Source organism: Ruditapes philippinarum, unplaced genomic scaffold (genome assembly GCF_026571515.1).
Source record: "Ruditapes philippinarum isolate M1 unplaced genomic scaffold, ASM2657151v2 ctg1491_1_1_1_1, whole genome shotgun sequence".
Classification (NCBI taxonomy): domain Eukaryota; kingdom Metazoa; phylum Mollusca; class Bivalvia; order Venerida; family Veneridae; genus Ruditapes; species Ruditapes philippinarum.
In genome coordinates, this window is record NW_026855724.1 from 1 (window position 1) to 17,158 (window position 17,158).

General features: G+C 32.7%; 2 protein-coding genes across 2 annotated transcripts in view; one reads left to right on the plus strand and one right to left on the minus strand.

Annotated features, from left to right (window-relative positions):
- Positions 1-52: 52 nt before the first annotated feature.
- LOC132744223 (sphingosine-1-phosphate phosphatase 2-like) lies at positions 53-8,964 on the minus strand. The gene is made up of 3 exons (XM_060732858.1): positions 8,118-8,964; positions 7,499-7,588; positions 53-742 (listed from the first exon to the last, which is right to left on the minus strand). The coding sequence occupies exons 1-3, from the start codon at positions 8,715-8,717 to the stop codon at positions 401-403; spliced, it is 1,032 nt and encodes a 343-aa protein (XP_060588841.1). The 5' UTR covers positions 8,718-8,964; the 3' UTR covers positions 53-400.
- Positions 8,965-9,216: 252 nt separating this feature from the next.
- LOC132744221 (integrator complex subunit 7-like) overlaps positions 9,217-17,158 on the plus strand; it is a 46,764-nt gene continuing 38,822 nt past the window's right edge. The window contains exon 1 of the mRNA XM_060732855.1: positions 9,217-9,295. Within this exon, the coding sequence (XP_060588838.1) occupies positions 9,232-9,295 (64 nt within the window). The 5' untranslated portion in view covers positions 9,217-9,231. The remainder of the gene's footprint in view (positions 9,296-17,158) is intronic.

Sequence of the window (17,158 nt, forward strand, 5' to 3'; positions counted from 1 at the left end):
AGAATCATGAAATTGTGATTGTGATCTACTTTTAATTAAATCAGCAAGGCGGATATTAAAGATTGACACTATTTTCAAAAAGTGTTCTACTCCCATATCTCTTATTCTATTCCTAAAGTATATTGCAACATCCATATTTTGTCTAAAATAGAGAAAAATCTCATAGACCAACTTCACTATAAAAACCATCTCTCAGTAAACCTAGATAGTTAAAGCATACAGGAGCCGTAAAAGCTGTAGAGACAGCTAGCCCGCCTATAGTGAGCCAGCGTACTGGCAACCTCAAGACCAAGTTCCCGTTGCTTTGTTATATCTTTTGTGTCAACACCAGCGCAAGCACATACTATTTTCACGAAAATCTTTTTCGAGATGATCCTAGAGCCTGCAAGTGCTATAACGCCTAAACACTGTTCTTAAAAGACTGTATGTTACCCACTCGGCTGTAATTGTAGGCAGGGGTTTGAAGAACCGACGATTTGGGCGTCTCCGTCATCCATCCGAGCTGAAAGTTCAACCATGCCGACAAGATACAGCATGATCCTATTGAAACTATGTTAGACGTATCACCACGTGTTATACTCCAAACTTTTGGCTTTGGGTAATAAACACAGGCCAGAAGAGGTATCAGGAACGACACAAAAGGCGAATAAGGACTGGTGACCTGATAATACTCCACATATTCTACCACACTCAACATCCATGGCAAAGCTATCGCTGTAAGGCTAATTCCGGCAATACAGTCCTGAAAAATAAGCAAGAAAATATTTTTCAAATTTACACACGGTAGACACATTGAACTATTTTAGTTTTATGCGCAATGAGTACAATCTTAGTCTTAGGATAATATGATGCATTTGCTTTTGTTTTTTGTTTTTACATTAACAAAGCCTTAAGTAAGTAAGTCAAAAAAGGTTGCAAATATTTTACTTTAAAAAAGCCTAAATCAAATGAGAGTGAAAGGATTGTTAACTGTGAAACAAATAAAATATTGGAGAAGATAGTCTTATTCTGTGTCAAGCACTTGATTTATAAAAAAAAACTTTGACAATAGTTTCACATGTTTCTATCTGAATCAATCAATTAATACTTATTTATTCAAAGTAATGTATAGATTTGTCATTTTGAATATAGTGCATAATTCAATCTTTCAAATTCACAATATGCCTGAAAACATCATTTTTAGGTAGAGCTGTCATCGATATCGACAATATCGATGTATCATTGATATTTTTTTGCCGATCAATAATCGATACACATTCTAAAAAATCGATATTTTGACTAGTTAATAAATTAAATGTCTAGAAATTATAAAATTCACCCAAAATATATACAGAAGCAGTTATTTATATCTAATGTTATGCTTTTGTTATATAGTGGAATTATTTCATAGCAATGGTGACAAAAAATATTTTCTAGAAAAAATCATGCAGTGGAAAAGACACTGTACAGAACATGTTTTTGACTGAAATCATTGAAACAGGTATGAAAGTGAATGACAGACAAGTGAGTATAGGATATTATCGATATATCGGTGTATCGTTGATTTTAGTCACTTGATATCGCTATATCGTTGATATGCTTTGCACTGAATCAATGACAGCTCTATTTTTAGGGAAATAACTTAAACGGGAAAAATACACACATGTCTCTGTAATTATTTGTAAATTAGCATTTTTTTGTTTCTATTTAGCCTTGTTTTCAGTCTGTTTCAGTAGAATGAATATTTCAACTAGAATTTAGTTTGAGATAAATCAAAATGATTCAAAGTGCTGTCATTTGCAGTTCTCCCACAAATTGAGATATTTAAGAATACATAAAAACACTACCTAAAATACATGTAAATATCAGGCCATACCTTTTAATGCATAATCATCATAAAATACACAATACCTTAACGCTAACCAGTTGAAATGAGAATAATAATTTAAAAGAAGTAGGTTTATGTTCATCCAGCCAATTCTTATTTTACTTTATTATCAGATTTTGTATTATTTTGATACAAGATTACATAAACATATGTAGTATTATAAAAGAATTAGGATATCTCTTTCATATAATGCAATGTTCATATAATCATGCAAATTATAGGTTACACAAATTATTATAAGTTATCAGACTTCTTCATGCTCTCATACACAGATAAAAAAAGTTCACAAAGTTAAATTACAGTCATTGCTAAAATTCAATTTCTGTGACAAAATTAAAATAAGTTAAGAAATCTACTGATCCAAGGAAATCTTTTAAGTCCAAAAAAATAAACTTTTTCAATGCAACGTAAAATCAAGAAAAGACAAGATAGAAGAATACAGTTATTTTGTAATTTTATTCCCTGGACAGGGGACTTTGACCTTAAACCTGATAATCCCCAAATTTGTAGCACTGGTGACCTTGAGTGTTTGACCTTGTGTCTACAAAGAACAGTGCTATCCAATGTTCCTACCAAATATGAAAGACATCAATCCAATAGATAAAGACTGTAAGTGTATGAGTAAATAAGCAAAAAATACTATTTTTAGTACCCTAGACCCCAAATGACCCCTTACTCCACCCAAAGGTAAAAAAATCTGATTTTTTGCACCCTGACCATTACAGACCCCTAACTCTGCCCAATGGTAGTGGTCCATCCAAGTTATGTTCACTACTAAATATGAATATTTGTTAATAAATAACTTAGGCTGCAAGAGCAAAAATCTATTTATAGCAATGGCAATCTAAACATTGACACCCATGACCCCTAACTCCACTTAAATGTAGAGGACTATCTAAGGTATGTTCTTATTAAAATATATAAATCATAATGATATTGGTCTAAAAATCTTATTTTTTGTACCATTGACCTCAACCAAAGTGATCTATCCATCTATCTACAAACTATATTTTCCTATAATGAAGTTGCTAGGGGAAACATGATAATTTCTAATCCAACTTGCTGAAATTGGCTTAAAAGGGAAATAAATTGGGGAAATAAAAGCCACAATTATGTAACTTCCAAAGTTCATGGCCTTTGTATTGGTAAGTTAATGTGTAACTTATAAAGCCACTGGTACAGGTAGAACTTAAGAAAGTTTAGAGTTAAGCTCATAAAGGCGGACAGACTGTCAATTTATTTCTTCTGGGGCATAAACCATTTATCTGAGTGCATGTAAACTTAAACAATGCATGTAATCTTGTAGCAAGATTGATAAGAAAAATGTCCTCTAGCAAACAGGAGTATTTAAACTTTAACACCATATCATGCTCCCCTGACATGACAAATCATCGTATGATGCTGTCACACTGTACGTACTTGTCTGACCTATATATCAATGTTCAACATTTATCACTGCCGTAACTGCATGGACATTGTAGAAGAACTTAATACGGTTTTACAATAAACCTACAAACATTAAACTGCGAAGTAGTATGACATAATCTTAAACAACTTAAATTTTATTTCATACAAAAATATACGTCTACATAATTTCGATCAATAAGTTAACCTCTTTTCGGTGAAATTTGATGACATAAGCAAAGTGTGCTTTCTTTAAAAGTCTTTGTTCGACCCAGACAGTGTGAGCTAATTGTATATTTAAACCAGTCTGATGGAAATTTTGCAATTATGCTGATTTTACAAAGATAATTAGAGGAAATAAATAAGATTAATAAAGATCTAATGAAAGAATTTTATATCAAGAAATTTAGACAGATCAATATTTAAATATATAATTGAAAGCCTCTGTTTTAATGGTATAAATCTTAAAACATTTATGTAACAAACCATAAATCATTTAAGTTTATACATTGTATTATTATCTTTACAAATCAATTAAGAAACTTGATCTGCAATATACAAAGAGTTACTGACATAATACAGACAAGAAGGTACAGCATGACCTGTATGTCAGACATGGAGTACTGATCTCACGATCTTACTATTTCAAACTAACCCATTCAACTCTTAAAACCGGGTTACAATTTGTAACAATGATCAATAAACCAGTGACTAACAGTGCAATATTACATAGGTGCCCTACATCTGTCTTGTAGCATGATTAACTTACGTATATGTAAAACAGATCTTAATACTTAAAAAAATATGTATTTCTTTGTTCTGGACTTCAAAGTTGTAACTTGTATTCAAGAATGTCATTCTGACCTTCAGATGATATTTTAACAGTAGTTTTACATGCATACATGTATAATGAGTTTCATGGAATACCTGTATTGATCAAAGCTGATTGCACTCATTAAATATTGACATTAACACAACTTTAAGTCATTCTTCGTTAAATATGGGTTTGCATGAACTGAGCGAGTATTTAGTACCCTGATAGTTGACTTGAACAAATTATAGGAAAGGTTTCCTTTTTTTTAAATCTTAATAGATATACTTTAGATAGATTTGATTTTTTTTAATGAAATATTTTGTTTGCCACAAAAATAAATAGCAGAAAGTAGATACAGACTTACACTGAAAAAACCAAAGTTTTTCAAAGATTTCATTTTTATCTGAGGAAGCAGATGTGCTAACAAAAACAACCGATTTGGCCAAGGGTCAAGGGCAGTATTTTAATCTACAGGCTTAAAATACAATCGGTTCTTAACAGCATTTTTAATCAATTATATGGATTGTCATCTGTTAATAATGAAAACCCTGGTATTTAGAACTTATATACTTACAGTACAAATGTACTGAAATACTTACATTAATTTTTTTTCCATAACATCAGTCTATATATGACTGGAAATTTGTTAAAAAACAGTCATTCCTTTGGGCTAATAGTAATAACCATGTCTTTCTGTACACTAGTAAGTTCAGCCTTTATATTTTATATTTATACAAAACAAATTTACATACCATTTATTAAAATGAAATGTACATATAATTATATTCCAAAAGTGAATATTTTGATATGTTGATATGGGTATATAGAATAAGACTCTTATTGGCTCAGATCTGTTATAAATGAATAAACTATTTGTTCTGTTCATAATAATTGAACACTGAGTAACTGTATAAAATTACTAATACGAATAAAAACAACAACATAATACAGTAGCCTGGTCAATGCCCTATTGGCACAAACTGTTCAATTTAATCATAGTTTATACAATTTCCTCTGTACTTGACTGCTACATTTGTAAAACATACATTTGTATGCCAAAAAACAAAATGAATTGACACTGATCCTGTATTTATTTCTTGATTTCATATACATGAACATTTATAAAATCCAGTTTCTAGAGAAAGCAGTATGGATACTATTCTGAGTAAAATATTGTCATATGTACACTGTGCTGGATAATACAATATCTTATATGAACTTGAGATCCTTAGCCACAATGATGACTCAAGATCATGTAGTGGATATGTGTTTTTAGAAGAGTTTTAAACCATGATAAATACTGTCAAAGTCCATATTAACATGTACATTTAAAACATAGAAATCTCAACTTGGGCAAGTTATGGATTGCTTTCTTGCCATTTTATGCACAAAAATTAAAGTTTAATCCCCCCAAAAAAACTTTCTAAAAAGCTAAAATGCTATAGTTATTGTGCCTTTAAAATTTTCTCAATTTGAAAGGTCTTGGCTTTTGTAAAATTAAGTTTTTAAAACTAGAACTCCGCGAGTTGGATGTGTCGTCTTGTGAACAGTATAGAACTTTGTCACTTAAGCATTTTTTTCTTAAATGTAGGTTATTTATAAACATTGCTAAAGGGCAATAACTCAAAAAAGAAGAAGTGCAGAGTACCAGTTCTTGTGCACTGCATTTCTTCTTAATGAAATCTATCATTCTATGAAGTTTCAAGTAAATAGCTTTCATTGTTTAGGAAAAATGGAACGGACAAAAATAAAGTATGAAAATTAACAAAGGGCAATAACTAAAAAAATAAGAAAAACAGAGTGCCAGTTCTTGTGCACTGCACTTCTTCTTAATGAGATCTATCAATCATCCTATGAAGTTTCAAGCCCATAGCTTTTATAAATCATAAGAAATGGCCTGGACAAAAATAAAGTAAGAAAATCAACAAAGAGCAATAATTCAAAAAATAAGAAATGCAGAGCACCGGTTTTTGTGCACTGCACTTCTTCTTAAAGAGATCTATCATCCTAAGAAGTTAAAAGTTCATAGCTTTAATAGTTGAAGAGAAATGGCCCGGACAAAATTAAAGTATGAAAATTAACAAAGGGCAGTAACTCAAAAATTAAGAAATGCAGAGTACTGGTCCTTGTGCACTGCACTTCGAGTTATTGAAAGAAGCATGCATACCCAGTTTGAAGTCATTCCGACTTACAGTGACTAAGTTATGCTCCGGACAAGCTTTAGGAGATGCTGATGCCGACAACGACAAATGTAACCCCTATATGTCGCCTTTTCAAGGTGACACAAAAATCATTGTCATTGCATGAATTATGAAATAAATTATCTTATACATTAGGATTTACAGGCAGTCTATGATCGATCCAGACTGATATAACATGCATTAATTTCTATGTACATGTAAGTTGTAGCTGTAAGCATATACATATATCTGTCAGTTTTCTTTAATTTTTAGGCTAGTAATAAAATGACATATATTAAAACAATCTTTTCTTCCAATTAAAAAAAAAACAAAATAAATCTTCATCTTTATCATCAAATTCAATTGATCAACAAATTGGAGAGGTCATTTATCAGACATTTCAAAATTCTTTACAGACTTATTAATCTATCCTGCGTATAAATATCATATATGTGGTCTTTATGGATATTCGACTCTGGTATAATCATTTGTAACAGCAATACTAACTACATTGAGGATATTAAATGAGTGTAGGTTCAATACTAAATTTATTGAACAAGTCGAATAAAATTATATATATAGTATCTTTATGTGAGCCTCTTTCAGTATTGAACCTATAACTTTTTCAATAAATTCAGCAGTGTTGCATCTAGGCCGCGCGATTGCGTGACTTGCGCATTTTTTATGCAGATCGTGCATTTTAATGAAGTCAGTGCGCGCCAAGTCGAGCATCTGACAATCTTTTCAACTTAATTTAGTTTATCTTCATCGTATCTTGAACGCTTCAGCCATGTTTGTTGTCACTCATGGTTATAACTAAAATACGTACTAAATCGCTTGTAGCAGCCGACTAAGTCATCTCACGTGTGTTTTGTAGTATTCGTCAATATTTTATTTTTTCTACTTCCGGTTTTGAGCGGACGATAGCTGTCAAAAATGCCTGAACGTAAAATAAATGAATTCTATTCTGTATGTCATATTGTAAGGTAAATGTATGTCCCCCACATTTTTTTCAAATCCCCCACATTTTTCAATTGAATGGGGGACAATCCCCCATAATTTTGAAATTCTAGATGCAACACTGATTCAGTATTGGACCTACATGAATATGATGTTCTATTTACCCCATACCCAAAATTAAATAAAGACTGTTTAAAGTGTAAAAGAATCATTTTTCATTGATATGAAAAATGCTGTAAAATGTGTTGACCTTATTGACATAAAATCACTTACAAAAGCTGTATGCATTCCTAAATAAACACGACTAGCAGCAACCAGTCCAGCCCAGGCTAAAGCAATCAGCAAGCCAAGTACAAATGGATACTGAAAGAACACAAATATAATTATCATATATAATAAGTCAATATTAGACATACAGAATAACTATTAAGTGCATTATATTAGCTGATAGTTCCATTCAAATAAATTTATGTACGTGTGTTGTAACTTACTAACTAGTACAATTGTAAAAGTATACAAGTGCAGATATCTCAGGAAGTTTTGAAAACTTCTTTAAAATTCTTTAATATCCAAATTAAATCAAACAAAACATTTTAATATACATCATTGAATAAAATTGTGCTTTGTGTGATGGCATGGTCAACATGTCAGGCTAGTAATCAAAGGATTGCTGGCCGCATGGGTAATTCAAACCCTGTTAGCACCAAGACGTTATTTTACCAAACAAAAACTTCACACTCATTGCTTAGTACTGATTGGTTCTTGGAAAATTGTCCAAAGTGTGTCTATAAGCTTATAGATTCCTACACAATCAAAATAGATCGAATCTCTATACAAGATAAATTATGTATAAATTTAGTTGAAAGAAAAACCAATTTCCATATTCCTGTACCTCATAATATTTTGATGTAAGGACTAGAAGGCTAAATGGTATACAAGTTCCAACAATAGTGTGCGTTGATGGCATTCCATATTCCATCTCAAATCGATTACCCTCTAATCGAACGGCTGGGGGCCCAGGGCGTGGCCACTGAATCCAGTCTTTAAGAAATTGACCAAAATACATCAGTGGGTACCAGATTAATAACACCTGCCTCGTTAAACGGCTATCTACATTCCAAATCATGAAAGGAAAAAAAATGATATAAAATATTTCACTCCCTAAACTGGCTCCAAATTGGAAAAGATAATACAAAAATTTGTTTGTAATTCTGTAGGCAAGTTTTGCTTCCTTCTTGTAAGGATTGCTAATTCCATTTTTGTATCCATTCACGTGGTTTTGAGCAGATCTCTTCCTCACATTTTCCTGTGTACCACCGTTTTCAACACATTTCTCTTCAGAATGGTTGTTTACATTACCATTTGCATGATTGGCACTGTCTTTGATGTCATTTGTATCAACTTCGACAATCTCAACACCACAGAATCTTTGAAAATCAGCAACATGCTGGTATCCTTTCAAATAATTCATTCCTTCCTTTAAATTATCCATTGTGTTTTATTTAAAGCAACACGGTCTTTGTAAACTGAAAGTTAATTCATTTGCTCGAGCAACCGGTGTTCATTTGCATAAAATCGCGTGATTCATCGGTGAGTTCGATTGTGCAATGATTTTTTTTAACAATGACACAAAGAAAACGATAACCGAGTTATTTATATCCGATAGATAATTGTTTTCGAGACAATTTTAATATCTCATTGACCTAAAGATAAGTCCTAAACATACTGGTTTGATATTAACCAAATTATTCATACATTTTGTCACTAATCAATATGTAACATTTTGTAGCTATAGTTCCAAACGAAAACCGTCAAATGTGGGCGGAAATTCCCGAACCCATCCTACGGAAATGAATCGTAAACAGGGGAAAGAACTAGAATCAAAACTTTCAAACTCCTCGCAGCGGTTACTTCCCTTTATAAGTAGAAGAATTAGGGGAGATCACTGCGTGGAGATTGTCAAACTTTATGGAAGACAGGGTCTGTAATCTTTCGTTAAGCGAAAGATGACCACGCGCGAAATTACGAATAACTTGTCTAAGGCCGCCGAGGCTATTAATTTTAACAAAAGTGAGTTCCTCCCCTGACGGTTCTCTCCCAAATTTGAAATATGCAGACAGTTCTCCCCAATTTTTATTTGTAAGTTATCATTTTAGTTTTAACTTAATCTAATAATATTTCTTGAAGATTATTAAAAGAATGTATTTGATATTCAGTAAAGTGCATTTTATGTTTATTTGATTCTGAAAAGTGTTTGTAAATTTAACACCTTTTTCAGATATTTTAATCCTATTAACACCTTCATTGTGAGAGGTTAAGATTATTGGACAGTGATTGATATACATACACCTGTAATTATGTGAAGGTCTAGTGATATTCATTCAAATGTTAAATCTGGGATACGTATGTCCCAGGTTAAATAGGGAATAAGGTGAAGTATGTTATAGAAAATAAATAAATAAGGAACAACTGGTATCTGGGACATAAGATAAGACATTATCTTATGTCCCAGCTGGTATGCAATCACATTTCAAATTTATTTTTTATACAAAATAGATTAAAGAACATGTAGTCATCAACATACACAATATATATATTACCAAATAACTAATAGAAATATTTGTTTATCAACACCTTTTCACAGTTATTTCAATCATTAGATTACACCTTGATTCTTGAATACTGAATTAATAAACACCTTAATTATCTCTGACAGTAAACTTAACGCAAATGTGTATTGAACTCCTTTCTTCATTATACAAAAGTATGAAATTTAGCAATTAAAATTTATAAATCTTTTTTCTCTTTTTTTTTTCTTATTTATTAAAAAAAAACACAAAAAAACCTCACCCAATAATAATAAATATGGAATGATTATCCTAATCATACGGAAGAGCATTAGTGCCAGGTGTATGCTTTTTATTAACTCGAAATTTCGAGTTACTAACTCGAAATTTCGACTTATTAACTCGAAATTTCGAGTTACTTATAGAATAGATAAGGTATTTATACGTGTGTAAAAACGGGTTGCACTCTTAAATTGCTTGCATCAAGTAGATATAGATGTGTACAAAAACAGGTAACACTGTTAAATTCAATGTTTTTAGGGTATGTAGGTGTGTAGCAGTCTTATAAAGAATCTATTGTGGCCATATGGATACGTACGAAAACGGGTTGCACTCTTAAAATGAAGCCATTCAAGGTATAAATGTGTATGCAAAAACGGGTTACACTCTTTAGTTTTTTCTAATTAACGTCTTTATGTATGTACAAAAACAGGTTGCATTCTTAAATCTAATCTATATATGGTATTTATAAGTGTGCAAAAACGGGTTGCACTCTTGAATTGAATCTCTTTACGGTACTAAGGTGTGAGCAAAAACGAGTTACTCTCTTACATGCAATTTTTTTGGCTATATAAGTGTGTACAAAAACAGGTTGCACTCTTAAATTGAATCATTACAATGAATTTGTGTGTGTCCGAAAACTGGTTACACTCTTACGTAGACCCTTTTCTGGCCATGTAGTTGTGTACAAAAACGGGTTGCACTCTGAAATTGAATCCATTTAACGTTTGCATGTTTGTGCAAAAATGGGTTACACTCTGAATTGAATCTCTTTCGGGTAAATAGGTGTGTGCAAAAACGGGTTACAGTCCTATGTCTGATATGCAATCTTTTTGGCTATGTAGGTGTGTACAAAAAACGGGTTTCACTCTTAAATTGAATCGATTCAATGTATTTATGTGTGCAAAAACGGGCTACACTCTTACGTAGAGTCTATTTTGGCCATGTAGGTGTGTACAATAACGGGTTGCACTCTGACATTGAATCCATTTAACGTATGTGTGTATGTACAAAAACGGGTTACACTCTTACGTAGACCCTTATCTGGCCATTTAGATGTGTACAAAAACGGGTTGCACTCTGAAATTGAATCCATTTAACGTTTGCATGTTTGTGCAAAAACGGGTTACACTCTTACGTAGAGTCTATTTTGGCCATGTAGGTGTGTACAATAACGGGTTGCACTCTGACATTGAATCCATTTAACGTATGTGTGTATGCACAAAAACGGGTTACACTCTTACGTAGACCCTTATCTGGCCATGTAGATGTGTACAAAAACGGGTTGCATTCTGAAATTGAATCCATTTAACGTTTGCATGTTTGTGCAGAAACGGGTTACACTCTTAATTGAATCTCTTTCGGGTAAACAGGCGTGTCCAAAAACGGGTTACAGTCCTATGTCTGATATGCAATCTTTTTTGGCTATATAGGTGTGTATAAACGGGTTTCACTCTTAAATTGAATCGATTCAATGTATTTATGTGTGCAAAAACGGGTTACACTCTTACGTAGAGTCTATTTTGGCCATGTAGGTGTGTACAATAACGGGTTGCACTCTGACATTGAATCCATTTAACGTATGTGTGTATGTACAAAAACGGGTTACACTGTTACGTAGACCCTTTCTGGCCATGTAGATGTGTACAAAAACGGGTTGCACTCTGAAATTGAATCCATTTAACGTTTGCATGTTTGTGCAAAAACGGGTTACACTCTTACGTAGAGTCTATTTAGGCCATGTAGGTGTGTACAATAACGGGTTGCACTCTGACATTCAATCCATTTAACGTATGTGTGTATGCACAAAAACGGGTTACACTCTTACGTAGACCCTTATCTGGCCATGTAGATGTGTACAAAAACGGGTTGCACTCTGAAATTGAATCCATTTAACGTTTGCATGTTTGTGCAGAAACGGGTTACACTCTTAATTGAATCTCTTTCGGGTAAATATGTGTGTGCAAAAACGGGTTACAGTCCTATGTCTGATATGCAATCTTTTTTGGCTATATAGGTGTGTATAAACGGGTTGCACTCTTAAATTGAATCGATTCAATGTATTTATGTGTGCAAAAACGGGTTACACTCTTACGTAGAGTCTATTTTGCCCATGTAGGTGTGTACAATAACGGGTTGCACTCTGAAATTGAATCCATTTAACGTATGTGTGTATGTACAAAAACGTGTTACACTGTTAATAGAATATCTTTGGGGTATATAGGTGTGTGCAAAAACGGGTTACAGTCTTATGTCTTATATAATTTTTATAATCTTTTTTTGGCTATATAGGTGGGTACAAAAACGGGTTGCATTCTTAAATTTAATCTATATAGGGTATTTGTAAGTGTGCAAAACTGGGTTGCATTCTTAAAGTGCATAAATCAAGTGAATATAGATGTGTACAAAAACGGGTTACACTGTTAAATTATTTTTTTAGAGTAAATATAGTTGTTTACAAAAACGGGTAACACTCTTATAAAGAATCTAATCAGGCTATATAGATGCATACAAAAAAGGGTTGCTGCAGACTCTTAAAATGAAGCCATTCAAGGTATTCTTAAACATAATCTATATACGGTGTTTATACGTGTGCAAAAACGGGTTGCACTCTTAAATTGTATGTATCGAGTGAATATAGATGTGTACAAAAGCGGGTTACACTCTTGAATTGAATCTCTACTGTATAAAGGTGTGTACAAAAACGGGTTACACTCTTAAATTTAATCCATATAAGGTATTTACTTACTAACTCGAAATTTCGAGTTACTTATCTCGAAATTTCGACTTACTAACTCGAAATTTCGACTAACTAACTTGAAATTTCGACTTACATTGCACGACTTTCATTGGTTGCCGGTGAAAGCAAGGATTGAATTCAAGACACATTCTTTCGTGTGTAGCTGTTGCACATTGACAGAGCACCTTTAACATTTATTTAACAGAACAATTTTATAGGGTCAAATTGTCCACACATACTGAACATATCCTTCGCTTTATTGTGGAGGGGGGGGGGGGGGTTGTAAAATCACACTTTCCACATTTCCGTGTTAACCGGGTGTTTCTTTTTCTTAAGCACACATACAACCATCATGTGGAGAAACAACAAGTCCAAAACCCACCCTATTGTAAACTGTGCAATATCATGTGTTAAATAAGTTTTAAACAGTCGGGCATACTTCCTGATCGGGAAACAAGGGGGTTCCCCTTCTAGGTTTCCCGATCAGGCAACAAACGTCAAAATCTTTCCCGATCAGGAAGTTTTTTTGGCCTTTTTTACGTAGTTCAAGAAAAATGGCCGGTGCATAACAATTTTTAATCCACTTCAATATGAATATTACATTTTAGTTCAGAAAAGATACATCTAAAATCCTACCGAGTCATTTTCTTTTAAAATGTCTACAATTAAAATAATCTGAAAGTGAACTTAAGTAAAGTTTTTTGATTTTACCAAAAACTAGCCACTTCCCGTTTTGGGAACATTGCTTCCTGATCAGGCATCTAGTAAAATATTCATCATTAAAAGTTTAAGATACACTGCTTCCCAATCTGGAAGTACATTATATTTGTAGTAGTACATTGATGATTAGAAATTGCCAAGTCTGGTCAGTTTTTAAAGACATGTGGACATAATTCAATCACAACGAGTGGAATATATCATAATACCTATCAAAACATTAGCTATACTTGACGGACAGTACAAAAAATCATCATTACAATACAAAAGTTTCATACTGTTAAGATTGTAAAGCACATGTTGAACAACATTGCATATAGTGTAATTTCTCAAAACAATTACCATGCAGCTCAAATAATTAAGTTAAATGTTGACTAGGGCTCTCATAAATATTTTTTTTGGCTATAGCTCAAGACGTGTTTGCATACTACATGTGTTTGTAGTAACTGTGTCATATTTCTGTTTTCTGAAACTTAAATGTATAAAGCTATATATCTGATGCAAAAATTATTGTTTAAATTTTAAAAAAGTATACTTCCAAAATGATTGTATGAAATAAGTATGGTAATTTATCGCCTTAAACGCGAATGGCGCAAGCACAAAATCATTGCTAAACGGATAAAAACCCTCTTAAAATAGCAAAACAGTAGTGTGTTCCTATTTACTTACAGGATACATGTGTATTAAATAACAGAGACATTCTATATTACATTACTTTTTCGGGAATCAAACATATAATAATGGAACCAGCATAATTTTGCTGTTGATAAATTTTATTAAAATATTTCATAAGATATAGAACATACCCTTTAAGCCACTCTAATTTAAAGAAAATGAATAAAATTTAAGATAAAATAAATAAATAAAACAAGAAATATCATAATGACATATATGCCCCCCTTTCTAGCTGAAATTGAATGAAATCTATCATAAGTAAGTTAAACAAAATGGAGAGTAGCTGGAATAAAATATATAATATTATGTAAATGTAACTATGAACATCTACTTTGAACATTCAAGGTTATTGTGACCTTGTCCTCTGACCTAGTGACCTCAAAATCAATAGGGGCCATCTACTAGTTATGAACAATTAAAATGTGAAACATAAAAACTTGATTACGGGTAGTTTTGAAGATAATGAGTAGAAACTATTCTGACATTTACCGTATTTGTGACCTTTGACCTCAAGACCTCAAAATCGACAGGGGTCATCTACTAACTATGACCAATCAATAAGTGAAATATAAAAGATTTATTGATAAATTGTTTTCAAAATAATGAACGGAAACCATTTTGACATTTAAGGACCCTGTTACCTTTAAACTGGTGACCCCAAAATCAATAAGGGTCATTTACCACATATGACTAATCAACACATGAAATAGGAACACTTAGTGATAAATACTTTTCAAGATATTGTGCGGAAACCATTTTGACATTCAAGTCACTGTGACCTTGATCTTTGACCCAGTGACTCCAAAATCCAAAAGGGTCATCTTCTAGTTATGACCAATCAATATGTGATATATGAATACTTTCTGATAAATAGTTCTCAAAATAATGAGCGGAAACCATTCCGAAATTTAAAACACCTGTAACTTTGACCTTTAAGCTAGTTACCCCAAAATAAATATAGGTTATCTAATAGTTATGACCAATCAATATATGAAATATGAAGACTTTTTGATAAATAGTTTTTGTGATAATCAGCAGAAACAATGTGGTCTAACGACGGATAAACAAACATACTTAAGGTCCCTGTGACCTTGACCATTGACCTAAAGACCCCAATATCGATAGGGTCATCTACTACCTACGACCAATCAATATGTGAAATATAATGATTTAATGATAGATAGTTTTCAAGATAATGAGCTTAAACCATTCCGACATTTAAGGCCCCTGTGACCTTGACCTTTGAACTAGTGACCACACAATCATAGGAGTCATCTACTACATATGACTAATTAAATTGGAAATATAAAGACTTTGTGAGAAATAGTTATCAAGATAATGAGCGGAAACCATTCTGGCATTTAGGGTCCCTGTGACATTGACCTTTGACAAAGTGACCCCAAAATCAATAGGTTTTCATCTACTATAGTTATAACCAATTAGTATGTAAAATATGAAGACTATGATATATAGTTTTTAAGATAATAACTGAGGTCTACCGATGGACTGACCGACCAACATTAACATAACATAACATAACATAACATAACATAACATAACATAACATAACATATATTTTATTCAACATAAAATTGTACACATACAATTTATAGTTATACAGATATTGTGTGGACATTAGCAAATCAATTTACCCGCTCTTCCTCGTAGTGGGGCATAATAAAAATAACTAGGACAGGGAACGAATAAGAAAATTGATGTTCGAATATTCGTTTTTCCATATTCGAATATTCGTTTTTACAAAATTTGAGAAGACACCACCTATGTTGCTATCATTTGTATCTGAACTGCTAGACACACCAGACTTCAAAACATTCACACCATGACTCACATGTTGATTTGTTGCACAGATAACTTTATTTGTTGGTGTTGTCCCAAGCAATCTCAATCAACACGAAATAATTCCAGAATAGAACGCGCTAACTTAAAGAATAAAACTTCCCAAACGGGAAACATTTACTAGTCAGTAATGGTGAATATTATTTGCTAGATGCCTGATCAGGAAGCAATGTTTCCAAAACGGGAAGCAGCTACTTCTTAGTAAAATCGTAAAACTTCACTCAAATTCACTTTCAAAAAGAAAATGACTCAGTAGGATTTTAGATGTATCTTTTCTGCACTTAAATGTGATATTCATATTGAAGTGGGTCGAAAACTATTATGCACCGGCCATTATTCCTGAACTACGTAAAAAAGGCCAAAAAAACTTCCCGATCGGGAAGGATTTTGACGTTTGCTGCCTGATTGGGAAGCCTTGAAGGGGATTCCCCTTGTTTCCCGATCAGGAAGTATGCCCGACTGTTAAATGACGTGTATACGCCAGTTAGTCTGTCACGTTTCTTTATACTAATAATGTTTTTGTAACATTTATTTATTCATTATTTACTAATACTTTGATTCATATTGTGTTGATAAAAGTTGATAAAAGTGATACTTGTTGGTATATATATGTTGGGAATAATATAAAAGCATCCGATTTTACAAGTCCAACAATTTTGACAAAGGCCTCAGCACGCCCTATTTTGGCCACGCCGCGATACTTTCCTCAGATGTCCCACACGTGAAGTAAAGGATCGGTTTTTTACAGGGATGAGAAGAATATGATTAGTGAAAAGATATGTTCGAACAGATGGGATACAATACAACGTCTGAAGAACGCCTGAACGTACCAATTAAAGGAAGCCTTGTATTTTTTAGGTCGGGTGTGTACATGCCATTACTAAGTTTAAGTTAAAGTTCAATAGTTGTCCAGGCACCCGTTTCTCCATCTCTGGAATCGTCCAAAGGCACTGCCTACTATATCTTATACCATCTAACTAATAACTTTGGCCATTCTTGTAATGTTAATAAGTCGAAATTTCGAGTTAGTAAGTCGAAATTTCGAGATAAGTAAGTCGAAATTTCGAGTTAGTAACTCGAAATTTCGAGTTAATAAAA